Source organism: Notamacropus eugenii, chromosome 6, assembly GCF_028372415.1.
Source record: "Notamacropus eugenii isolate mMacEug1 chromosome 6, mMacEug1.pri_v2, whole genome shotgun sequence".
In the NCBI taxonomy this organism is placed as follows: domain Eukaryota; kingdom Metazoa; phylum Chordata; class Mammalia; order Diprotodontia; family Macropodidae; genus Notamacropus; species Notamacropus eugenii.
Genome location: NC_092877.1, coordinates 21,025,132 through 21,038,221, shown reverse-complemented (window position 1 = coordinate 21,038,221; position 13,090 = coordinate 21,025,132). Strand labels below are relative to the sequence as shown.

The 13,090-nt window shown below is 42.0% G+C and overlaps 1 protein-coding gene across 6 annotated transcripts; it reads left to right on the top strand.

Annotated features, from left to right (window-relative positions):
- Positions 1 to 790: 790 nt before the first annotated feature.
- On the top strand, positions 791 to 12,444 carry ARL14EP (ARF like GTPase 14 effector protein). Of its 6 annotated transcripts, none has more exons than XM_072619267.1 (4): positions 791 to 941; positions 7,106 to 7,873; positions 9,329 to 9,450; positions 10,405 to 12,444. In XM_072619267.1, the coding sequence occupies exons 2-4, from the start codon at positions 7,451 to 7,453 to the stop codon at positions 10,631 to 10,633; spliced, it is 774 nt and encodes a 257-aa protein (XP_072475368.1). In that variant the 5' UTR covers positions 791 to 941; positions 7,106 to 7,450; the 3' UTR covers positions 10,634 to 12,444. The 6 variants fall into 6 exon arrangements, with proteins under 6 accessions (XP_072475368.1, XP_072475365.1, XP_072475366.1 ...); XM_072619264.1 differs by having other exon boundaries at positions 813 to 941; positions 7,358 to 7,873; XM_072619265.1 differs by having other exon boundaries at positions 858 to 971; positions 7,358 to 7,873.
- The last annotated feature ends 646 nt before the right edge of the window (positions 12,445 to 13,090 follow it).

The window sequence follows — 13,090 nt, the reverse complement described above, 5'->3', positions numbered from 1 at the left end:
GAAGGGAAGGAGGGAGAGAGGAAGGGAAGGAGGGAGAGAGGAAGGGAGGGAGGAAGGGAGGGAAGGAAAGGAGGAAGGGAGGGAGGGAGGGAGGGAGGAAGGGAGAGAGGAAGGGAAAGAGGAAGAGAGGAAGGGAGGGAGAGAGGGAGGGAGGGAGGAAGGGAGGGAAGGAAAGGAGGAAGGGAGAGAGGAAGGGAAAGAGGAAGAGAGGAAGGGAGGGAGAGAGGGAGGGAAGGAGAGAGAGAGGGAGGGAGGGAGGAAGGGAGAGAGGGAGGGAGGAAGTGAGGGAAGAAAAAGAAGAAGGGAGAGAAGGAAAGGAACGAGGGAGAGAGGAAGGGAAAGAGGGAGAGAGGGAGGGAGGGAGGGAGGAAGAGAGGGAGGGAGGGAGGAAGGGAGGAAGGGAGGAAGGGAGGGAGGGAGGAAGGGAGGAAGGGAGGGAGGAAGGGAGGGAGGGAGGAGGAAGGAAATGCTTGAATGAGTGAATCTGTGAGTAAAGGAAGGAATGAACGAACGAGTGAGGATCCTGACTGCAGGATGAGGCCCCCGGGCCTCGGACCACTGAGGGGCAGAGCTCCCGGGGAGATCGGGCCCGCGCCACTTCTCCGGCCTGCGCCCGCCTCGCCCGCAGATCGGGCCTGGTCCCCACCCCCACCCGCGGGCCTCCTGGGTCCTCCTGACCTTCCCAAGATGGCGGCCGCGCCGCGGCCGCTCTAGCCACGCCACGCCACGCCCCCCGCGCCCTCTCGCTGGTCACGTTGGCGACGTCCCTCTAGAAGAGCCGCTCTAGCGAGCGCGCGACGTCTTCTCGATAGCGGTGGGCGGTGCGAGCTGGTCGTGTTGCTGGTTGCTACGTGCGGAGCAGTTGTTTCATGGCTGCGGCGGGCCCGGGGGCTGAGGTGCGGGGGACGGCGCGGCAGGAGCCGGGACGGGCGCCGGGCAAGGTACTGGACGGAAGCCGAGGCAGAAGAGCGGTGAGGGCTTCGGGGCCCGACCACGAGGGCGGGTCTCAGGCCTAGGAGGGCCGGGAGCCGCCTCGGGCTGGGGCGAGGGGTGGGGAGAGAATTGGGAAGCCCGCGGCCCCGGGCTCGCATCCAGGTCCCGCCGCGTCCTCGCTCCCGAGGGCCCTCGGGTGTGTCCTTGCGCCCCTGCCCCACCTTTCCGCAGTGCGGAGGAGCCTCCGGCTCTGCAGTCGGGGACACGCCCGCGACCAGCTCGGGCGAACCGGGGGCCGGGGGGGCTTGGGTTCGGATCCTCCTCGGTGCCTGGGCCCCACGGTGCTCCCGCCTGTAAAACGGGGAGGCTTGGTTACAAGATGGCCCCCAGGCTCGCACGCCTGGCGAATGGGGGGGGCGCCCTTTGTTTACTCTGCAGCGCCACACCCGTCGGACTCTTAACGGCGGGCCCCGCTGTGTTGGGCCACTTTTAGCTCAAGGTTTTTGGGGGGCGTCTTGGTCGATAGGTCCATTAAACGCCACACACACCCCCACGGGAGAAGACGCACCAAGATGGCGGAGGGGGAGGGGAGCCGAGCCGTGGCGTCCCCCTGCGGGGTGTGTAACGGTACCCCCAAACTCATCGTGCCCCCCTCCCCCATGATGTCGGGAGCGGCCGCGGACCCTCAGAACGGGTTTATTTTAACTACGCGTTCTGAAATTGGAACGTTAGTAGAAAATGGGCAAGATGGTGGAAGCACCAAAATGGCCGAGCCGGGGGCGTGGCCGAAGGTTTGGTGCAATGAGGTCATGCTGCAGAGTGCCGCAGTGGGCGGGGCGGGGGCGGGGCCTCGGGAGAAAGAGGCGGAGGGGCGGGGCCCGGGTAAGGCCCGCCCCCCAGACTGCGGCTCGGAGCCTCGCCCTTGGTTTTTGGGTAATCCGTAGGTGAGGACGATCTGGCCTCCGGTCTTAATTCAGGAATGTCGGGAGGGTTTTTTTTAATAGCCGAATTGTGAACGAGGAAAGAGAAGTTTTAATGGGAGCCCTGCGGGTGTCTGTAGGGAGCGGGGCGGAGGGAATGGAGCCGTCAGTGTTTGCTCCTGCTCCCCAGGGGGCGGGAGGCGGCCGGAGAGGGCTTGGGTTTGGGGTGGGGTGTGTCCCGTCCCCCCCCAGGTTAGGAGATGGAGAGTCTGATAATATGGGGGATGTGGGCGGGGCCAGGCGCCGCAGCCGAGGGGGTGGAGGTGCCGCAGTCTTCTGTTGGTGATTACGTCATTGGGCGGAGAGGGTGAAGAAGAAGAAAGGGTTGGAGGACCCGGTGTAGGGATTCGGAATGGAAGGCCGGTGCCTTAGTGAAACGCCAGCGAGACTGAGGGTGAGGGTGAGAGACTGGTGAGAAAGGGGTTCCCAGGATGTCTGCATTAGAAAGAAAGACGGGAAATGGGGAGCGCAACCAGAAGATTCGCCTTAGCTTAGAGGACAGAAATGGGGACCACAGGTGAGCGGGCGCTGTTGGAGAACGGCTACTTTTACCCTCACGCCTACGTCACAAAACATAGGCCAGGAGAAAATGCAGACTAACCTGGGGGGGCAGAAAAAGGAGTTTTCTCCTTTGATTGTTAGATATCACCTCTCACCAGTGTTAGAAAGATGACCATGATACGCAGTGTTCAACCCCTTTTTGTCCTCTGCCTGGATCATTATGCTCTTCTGAGTGAACATCTGTGTCTTTGAGGAGACTCGGTGAAATAAGAATTAAGTGTATCTTTAGATTGGAATTCTGCAAAATCTTACCCTTTTATAGTCTCGGAGGGGTGGGGAGGGCCTCTGTAGTGGAGCCAAAGAGTAATAGAGTTCATTCATTTAGGAAACCTTTATTAAGCCCCCGTAGAGATAGGCAGGGCTCTGAGCTAAGTGCTGGGAATACGCAGAAAGGCCTCAAAGAGTTCCCAATCTGGTTCTTTCCAGTTGCTACCATTCTCTGATTAAGGTAATAAAGAAGAATCCTCCTGCCGGTTGGTACTGGTATCACATCCTTCATGACAGTGGAGGACACTTGGTTAGCATTTATCTTGCTCTTTGCCATGCCCTGAGTGATGTCAGCAATCAGAGGAGTATTCAAGTTAATGTATGTGGTCATTGCTATTAAGGAGTCATGTGATGTTGGAGTGCCTTTAAACGTTTTTAAAGCCTTTTCTTTATTTGCAGGGGGAAACACCAAATCATTATATTTGCAAAAGGAAAAAAGGTTCTGCATAGTAACATGAAAAATGGCCCTGATATTTTATAGTAGCACTCATAAGCAGATTCTAAAAATGAGTCTTTCATCTTTCCCAAAATAAGTATCTACTTTTGCACATTTTCTTCCCATAGTGCAGAAGTGCTCTAAAGAGATTGTTGTAGACTACAGTTAAGTCTGTATATTTTAATGCCTTTTAGGAAAATGAGGGTGGTAAATTTACAGTGATAAATCTGCAGAAGGCTGGCAGATTTAGGTTTGAAATTTTAGAAGGCATATAATTCTGCCTCTTGATTTTTTTATAAATTAAAATTAAGTGAAACAAGTTGCCCAAGTTCTGTAGCCAGTAAGTGGGTCTTTACAAGGTTCCTCAAGCCTAGGGTTTTTTGTTTGTTTACTTTCTCTGTTGCTCCAACCACAAGGCATTTTTAAATTCTTTAAACTAAGCAAAACGGGAACAGAAACACAGGTGGTTAACCAATCACAGAAGTTACTCAAAGGTTAAAGTAATTGGCAAAGGAAATTGAAATTTTGTCCCTAAAGTCTCAGCAGTTAGAGTAAACTAAGAAAAAATTCTCAAGAATCATTTAGCATGAGTAATGTGCTCTGGGAAGGCTTTTCCAGCTGTAGTGTGTGACCAGATGTTAGAGGTGAGGTATCCAGTTCATGAGAATTGTCTGTTTCTTTTGCACCAAGGATCCAACAAATACCTACTTCTGAGCAAATATTACACTGAAATCCAGTGATGACATGGGATTGTTGAAGTGATTTTTTTCCTCCGCATTTAGAAATATCTGTGACTTCTACTTAAAATCATCTTCCCAGCTATGTGGAAACTCCTCCAGAGTTGAAGAATCTTTAGGCACATCTTTGTCGTCTCTGTTACGTCCCAAGCTAACTTTTCCTGGTACCATGCATTCGTGCCTACAAAATACTTTCATTGATGAGTGGTCAGGGTGCTATATATCAGGTCAATTTCACTTGCTACCCTTTAGGGCTTTATGGCTTCTCTGACTGACGTTATTTTGGTCGTATTCCGCTACTAAAATCACTTGACCATAATAGTCATTCAGTTTCAGGTTCTACATGAAAATCATAACTGTTCTGGTGGCAACCCTGCTGTCTGAGTGAGTTCAAGATGACCAAAGGGGTTAAGCCATATAGCTATAGCAGAGCCCCACTTTCCTCTTGGACAGCCAGCCACCACTATATAATAGGGTGCTTTTTTAAATTGTCACCTCACCTCTAGTGAGCTTCTTCGTGTCATTTTTATTTCCTTAACTAGTACATAGAGTATAGAATACAAATGATTGGTTCCATTGTTGATAAAAATTGATTTGCTGTAAAAACATTGGTAAATCCATTCACATCTATTTGTTCCTCTGCCAGTTTCAACTGTGAATGTTTTTGGGAAAATGGGGCTTATTGCCCAGTTTGTGATATATAGTTGGGTGGGCAGTCCATTGGTGGACAGTGCAGGCGGGATTACATTTGGGGAAATTCACACTGCTCTTTCCTACGAAAGTCCATCTTATTAGCACCAATATTTCTCTCAGTGATACTGTATGCCTACAAATCATGGAATATTGTATGCACTCAGAAGAAACAAAATTGCAGGTGACCTGTGGAAAGATTTATGATTGGGGCTAAATAGGATGCAGCGTATTATCACTGATGACTTGTATGCAAGAAATCATGTAAAAAGCATGGCATATGATCAGAAAAGGAGTTGAACTGGCCAAGAGATAACAAATGGACAGCCAGTGCATTGCTCTGGTATTACAGAATATTAAATACCTAGAGGAAAACCTCCAATAAGTTGGGTAACTCCTTTGTGGAGGATATTTGGACAAGAATTGCACAGGATGAGAAGGCGTGAATGGGATCTACACCAGTGGAGGATTACTCACACTGATGAGCACACTTCCAGCCTCTGACAAAGAAACTTCTTGACTCATTTATTTCTAGTTCTAAGGGAATTGTCTGCAGAAAAGCTTGTTGCTTATTGAGAAAGTCTATACTTGTGAGGAGATCTGGCCCACATTAGGCAAAACAATTGTGAATTTTCTCTGAACTTAGCCTGCAGGTCAGACACTAAAGTAAATCTTTAGTTCCTTTAAAACTACATTTTTGTGGCATCTTACTGTGTTCTGAGGACAGATAAGGGATTTGACCCTACATGAGGGCAAAGAGGGGGAGGAGTGTGTGGCCATATACGAAGTTGAGAATGATAAGTGACTGCTTCAGTTTTCCTCTTCTGAAAATGAGGGGAAGATTCGGTGAAATAAAGACCATACCTTCCCAGATTTGAGCTGGCAAAAAACATTCTGACTTACATTATCTTATTATATCTCTCCAGCTCCAAGTTCACCATTTTTGAAGAATGGGGTGCCAATAAGCCTAACCCTAGTCAGCCACTTCCATTAATCTTTAAAAATAACAAAAGACCTTCCCAACTATCAGAGCTATCCAAAAGTAGAAGGAGCTGCGTTGGTAGAGTTCCTGTCATTGGCAGCCATCAAGCCGAGACTGGATGAGCACATGTCAGAAGTGTTAGGATTCAAGCTAGGTTTTACATCCATTATTTATGGATTTTTGACCCAAAAATCTACATGACTCCTTTAAAGGAAAACCAACCTGATTGCACTAGTCAATCACTGAGCATTTGTTAAAGTACTTAATATGTACCAGGACCTTTTACTTCAGAAGATACATAAGATAGAATCATAGCTTTAGAGCTGGAAAAGACCTCAGAGCTCATGTAGCCCAGCCTCTTTCTTGATTTAACAGATGAAGATCCAGGGCCCAGAGAAGTGAGGGGATTTGTCCATGACTTAAGTGGTGTGGTTGTAGGCAGCTCTCACATGCCATTTGATATTTTTGTGTCCCATTATGTTAGATCTTAGGAAAGGTCTGCTTCTTACATAAGGAAATGTTGTCTCCCTCCTCAGAATGTTGGATTAAAAATAATTTTGATTTAAGCTAATAAGACACCTTGAATAACCACTGATTTCAAACAAAAACAAAAGGCAGGCAAATAAGTATACGATTTTATTGTAAAATGAGACAAGCAGATTATGGTTTCAGTATAATCTAAGATGAAAATTACTTTCGTTAAGATGCCTTGTAGCTTTTCAAACAGGAAATTAAAGACATCCACACCTCTCCTTTATTTGAGAACTCCTGTATGGTCATTCTGAGAAATGGGTAGTTCCCCACTTGAAAATGTCCAGATAGCCAGTGCACTACTACTTTATCAGCTTTTTGTTCAAAAACAGTGAATGGGAAGAAAGTGTTAGAAGTAGAATCAACTTCATGCTAGGGTTAAATTTCCTAGCTCAGCTAGCCTGCCTATTTAGTGGCCCCTTTCCCTCCTCCCCCACCACCACCTTTTTCCAGGTTTTACCTCCACATTGGACTAACTTTTTTTGTCTTTTTTTTTTTTTTTGTTCGTTTGTTTTGAGTTTTTTGTTTGTTTTCCTGAACTACTTCTTAGAGTTCTTAAGTAAAAGGCTATCCAGTAAACAGGTATAAAGTAGGAGAACAACTTTGTGGAATTAGCAAAACTGAAATCCATTTAAGCAAATTGAACTTGGAGTGGGGAGGGGCTGCAACTGTTGACTTTTGGTGCCTAGTCACAGTATTCTCTCCAGAAAATCTTAGGAAATTGGTGATTCTGAAGATACATATAGCCAGTTTCAGAATTTCACCTGTAGCCAACTTTATGCCAAGGAAAAGGCAGTTCTAGCCTTTCCTCTCTTCCTTGTTTCCAGGATTCTGGTTACTACTGTTAAATAAATTTCTCTGGTCTAACATGGGATTCTAACCATAATTGTTCCTGTGAAAAAAGTTCCAAACAGTTAACTTTAAAAATGAACTTTGAATATAACTGTCTTAAGTTGGAGACTAAAGTTATCTTTCTTGGATTTGACAGCTGGATTGAATGTGGATGTCATCTTGCAGATGTTACTGAAATTTATAACCAGCAAATATCCAGAATATGGAGCATGGAGGAGAATTTTCTTTTAAAAAAATGAACAAACAAAACTGTATTATATTTGCAACAGAAATTTTTAAAGGGGGAGTACAATTCTATAGGATATATAAATCTGATTTACTTTTTAGTGTCAGGCCTCTAGGTAAAAAAAAAATTGTAACATCTGATTCACTTTAATGCTTTCTCTAGGGTGATCCTCAATAGGACCTACTAGAGGCTGCAGAAAAAAACCTAGGCAAAATTTTTTAAAAACGGTGAAATAGGTTGTTCTAAGGAAGTAAGATGGATCCCTGTTCAGTTGGAGTTCAGCTTCGTGCTACCAATGAATGTCATAAGACATACTATACTCGGCATACTGGCTTCAAGACTTTGCAAGAATTGTCATCAAATGATGCGCTTTTACTTCAGCTTAGAACCGGAATGACACTCTCTGGAAACAATACAATTTGCTTCCATCACGCAAAAATTTACATTGATCGATTTGAGGACTTGCAAAAGTCTTGTTGTGATCCTTTTAACATACACAAAAAGCTTGCAAAGAAAAATTTGCATGCAATTGACTTAGATGATGCCACTTTCCTAAGTGCCAAGTTTGGAAGACAGCTTGTACCTGGTTGGAAGCTTTGCCCAAAATGCACACAGATAATCAATGGAAGTGTGGATGTTGAATCTGAAGATCGACAAAAAAGAAAACCTGATTCAGACGTATGTATATGGGCCAATTTTTCACTTATATAGGTCTGCAATTTAGAGTTTTGCTTGGGTAGTATAGAAACATACTTTTTTTGTTCTCATTGCTCATATGCACTTTAAATCAGCATCCTTAATATGCATACAAAATTCAGACAAGTGAGAATCATTTAAGTGGTGCTTACTTATTTTCCCACTCCCTCTTTTCAACCATGTAAATTAAATGGTAGGATCAGAAAAAGGAGTGATAGATTTAGCATTTACAGCTAGAAGAAAAACTCTAGATGGGAATAGCAGGTGGCTTGCAATGAATGTTTCTCCTTGCTCCTTTTATTCTCTCCCTCTTTTGTCCTCACCCATGTTTGGATTTGTGTGGGTGTGTCTAGGAGCACAGCGCTCAGAATCTTGTTGCCCTGTTTCCTAATTTTAGGCCTCTCTATAGGGTCACCAAAAACATGCCTCTATGTAAAATTTTGATTTGACTTTTGTGGTGTATGAAATATCGTATATCTCGTTTTAAAGGTTCTTACCTTGAAAAATGTGTACATTCTATTTGGAAGAACTTAATAATTCCAAAATGTGGAAGACTTTAACAGAAGACTTTTTAAAACTGCTTGGCACAGGCTCAGATTATATATTAGTGGGTAATGAACTGTATTTCTCCCCTCCCACCAGTCATCAGTAACACTGCCATCTTAGCAAGCACTTTTTCATTTAAGCCTATTTCTCCTTTAACATACGCACTGTAAGGTGGTGACCTCTCCCTTGTTTTTCTGAAATTCACCCAGTATCAAACATGTCAGTTCATAGTCACATTTCAGAAAACTGGATGTTGCTTTTTGTCAGACTCCTGTCTGTCCTGACATAGTAACACATCATCAGGGTGTTCTACATTTATGATTAACTATTACATAGCTGAAAAACTTAAGCATTTAAGTGGTTTTTTAAAAAAAAAAAGATTTTTTTGTTTAATTTAGTCACTTGGGGAAGAATTTTTAGTATCTTTCACAGTTCACTGATTTCTCAGACAGAAGAAGACTGACCTTAAAATATTTGGCTCAGCCATCACTGTGAATGTCTACTATTTCACTGTGCTGAGTTGGTTTTTGTTTGTTTCATTTTGTTTTGACTTCCTCTTCTCCACTGCTATCTACCTTTAGTTCTGCCGCCAATGTGTCTACCTCTTACGCATTCCTCCTGTGCTACTTTTGATTTGCTGTGGTATAATAAAACGAGTAACCAAGGTTGTTAGGGTCATGTGATCTGAGAGTCAGTAAGCACTGAATAATGGCCTGATGGCTTCTACAGAAAAAAGTTCAGTTTTAGTGCATTGGGTCCATTTCTGGGCAAAGCAGGCAGTATTCTATTCTGTGTGATTAGCTTGGCAGTCATTAAGAGTGAGAATGAGATGTTTACTTTTTGTGTCTTTGATATAAAGAATCTCACTTGAGAATTTTTCCTTTTCCTTAGGGAAGGACTGCTAAAGCCTTGCGGTCCTTGCAGTTTGCAAATCCAGGAAAGCAAACTGAATTTACTCCAGAAACTGGTAAGAGAGAAAAAAGGAGGCAGACTAAGGCAACCAATTCAGACAGGTAGGCGGTGTAATATGAATTAAGACATGTGAACTGACCCTCTAGCATTGTTTGTTTCATCTTCATTTCTGAGATTTCCTGAATAGCTGTTTCAAATTACTTAAGAGGAGGGGGAAGGAGGAAAAGTGTCCCAGTCTCAGTTTCTTGTTTTACAGATGAAAGTGTTGAAGGCAGTGAGTGATTTCTAGGTCTCTTTCAACTCTAAAAATATTGACCTTATTAATAATCAAATTATATACAAATATCATAACTTCTACTGTGATAGTGACGTTTATACTCTTCAAAAGTAAAATCAAGGGGTTCTTTCTTAAATTTATATCTGTAAGTTTTTTGGCTGCATAAATGATAGTAAAAACCAACAAAATTAAGCAAGCTGCAACTGACTTATGAGGTCATTTATTTTGCTGAATATTGCCTTAAATACAGATTGAAAAAAGGAAACATTAAAATTAAGGCATAATGCAAATAACTTACTACAGTGGCACTTTTACATACACATTTAATCTTTGAATGGTAGTGTTTTCGAGTTTTACCCATGTGTTTTTATTTCTATTAGCTTGACTGGAAGAATATTTTTTTTACCTTGCTTAGCAATCACTTAAAATACTCTTGTACTTCACAGTATTGAAGTTAAAACTACCAAGCCCAGCAAGGTTGGGAAAGGGGAGGAAGTGAATTGAGGGAATTGTTAAATTCTGTACCTATAGAAATATTGACCTTTAAGGGTATACTTTGCCATCCATACGTTAGATTTCTACTTCTTAAATAGAGATTGTAACGACTTTTAGTATATGATGACTTTGATCTAAAGTTATGAGCCACTTTAACAGGACCCTACAACTTTTTCCCCAACTTGTCTTTACATCATTTTGTTTTTGTGCTAAAAATTGGGAAAAGAAAGGGGGGTGGGGGGGCCTTGGAGTTAAAAATAACTTTTATTTTTCCTTTTTACAGGCAAGTGATACCACCAAAGAGCAAAGTCTATGATAGCCAGGGCCTCCTGATACTCAGTGGAATGGATCTGTGTGATTGCCTGGATGAAGATTGCCTGGGGTGCTTCTATGCGTGTCCCAATTGTGGTTCTAACAAATGTGGAGCCGAATGCCGCTGTGACAGAAAGTGGCTTTATGAGCAGATTGAAATAGAAGGGGGGGAGATTATTCATAATAAGCATGCTGGGTAATTTGAATGAGCTGCTGTTTCCTTGTAGCTCTGAAATCCTACTGTATACTCAGAATTCAAGCATGATAAACAAGTGACAAAAGATTTGAAAAATGTTACTACATGTGAATGTTTTGTGCTAGGTGTTTTAGAATTCATTGTTTTGTGTACATTATAGATGGACTTTAAAACTTAAGTACATTGTGGATAAATAAGCAAACTGAGAAGTTGGGAACTGTGCTTGACTGTACAAGGAGAAATGGAGTTGTATTTCAAATATTATTTAAACACAACAAATGTTACATGGTGGCACAAAGTCTTTTAAAACATTTATTTGGGAAATGACCTAAAGAACACCCAGTATTCCTCCTTGTAGATTTAGTTTGAAGAGTCTGCCTTCCAAAGGACTCTCAATTTAAAGAGCTCAGTAAGAAATGTAAATCCTGCTAGAATGGTAATTTGCAAGGCTGTTGAGGTTTGGTACATTTTTAAACAAGGAATCCACAAGTCCATTTCCTGTCCTTTGTTTGAAATGAGAGTGCTGTGGAACCTGCAGGCCCTTTTTATGTTGCTGCTAGACTTTTCAGGGGACCTGACTATTAATAAAAGCAAATGCTAAAACTGTACAAATGCTAATTTCCGTTCTGTATGGATTGTGATAGAGAAGTCAGTGTTAACATGCTATAAAAAGTTGAATTGAAATTAGACATATAAGTATCCAGATTCCGTGTTTTCAGGTAAATATTTTGATGTTGCTAGTTCATTGCACTTTTGGATAATTAAGTTGTATTTTTTTTTTTGTAGTTATATTTGACTTTCTACAGGTCTAGCATCTGTTAAATTAATAGCTGTGCTTGCAATGAATATCATACTGGTAGAATCTAGTGTTAGAGAATCTAGTTGTGATCTCCAAGTCCTTGATGAGACTTGGCATGTTAGGGCCCCACAGCCCATACTAATTTTGATCTGTTGATTGTGGGCATGTTCAGTTTTGTTGGGAAAATCCTCTTTAGCAATTGTCTTTACAAGTCTTTGCTTCTTTATTATTCTACTGAGCATTGTGTTTATATAAGTAATTTAGGTACTACTCACATAGATACTGTACCTTGTCAGAAGTATATTAAATATTAAAATATCTTAATGCTATGTACCTATTCATCAGGAGGGAGGTGTTGAGTTCTTCCTAGTTGAAGGCTTCAGACTTGTCAGTTCATTGTGGAGACAGTGACAAGAGCTGTGATGCTGATTCACAGAAGGGAATTGTTTTGGAGGTTAAAGTTGTTGTCCAGGAAGATCTAATTCAAAATTGACTTAAAACTTTGCGATCTAATTGTGTTCATTATCTCAATCATCCATATATAGATTGTATTCACTCTGTCTTGTGCAGTTTTTTTGATCTATCTTCCACGTAGTTTCTAAGCTGTGTACCATTAGCACAAAAGGAATAAAGAGATACCATGATAGCTGTGTATTTACTTTGTGACCACTACTTTGAGATGTGTAAAACATTTTCTTGGGCCCAGCACTGGTCCTTTGTACCTTTGTAGCTGTTTTCCAAACATTTTTGCTTTATATAAAGTAGCAGTATTCCAGCTTAATTTTGGCCATAGCATAACACTTTGCCTTTGTCTACATTTTCAAGGTTTGCATATAATTTTAACCATCTAGAAAGTCAGAATACCACTATGTGAACTGTTACTGCTTGATCAATTTGGTTTTTCTCCTTTACTTTGCTAAAGGCATTTTATTCTCTTGTAAAGTTTGTGTGTAATTTATTTGGTTTTTGCTGACAGCTACTGGAAATACAAGAAAATAAACCAGACTTCTCATCCATTACTGCTTGTGTTTGATCACTTCTAAAAACAAACCTTTATGTGTTTTGAATCAATAATTACATAATGATTTGATGGTGTGAAGTTACCAACTCGCAAAAAATTCTTCAACTGAAGCATACTTAACTCTCCATAGCAATTGACACACCAGTTTTGGGGTTTCCTAGAATTTTAATTTTTTATTGTTTTAAAGTGAAGGAACTTAGGTGAATAATGAAAGGATGTATTTCCTTAGGAAAGGAGAATTGGGGAGATAAGTTAAATTTTTATAAAGAAAAAGAAAAGTTAACAGCAAACATTTTTCTGAGTTGCTTCTATGTTACTGTGGAAACATTTGAAATTACTGGAAAGAGCTGGTCTTGAGAACAGGCTCCAGATTTTGAGTTTAATGTGGTTTTTAATGACTAGTAATTAAGATTTTTCTTTAAAAAAAAATTAAGGCTGTAAACTTAATCTTTAAATGCATTAAGTTTTGATAAGGTGGAAAACTAAAATTCAGCCTTCAAATTTCCTATTGGCTTATTCATGAGGAAATCATTTCTTCATAAAACAGCCCCCCACAATTGGAAGAACATTGTCACTCCCTCTAACCTAGAATCAGAGTTTATGTTTTGAAGAGAAAATAACTACACAGACTAACCTTAGAG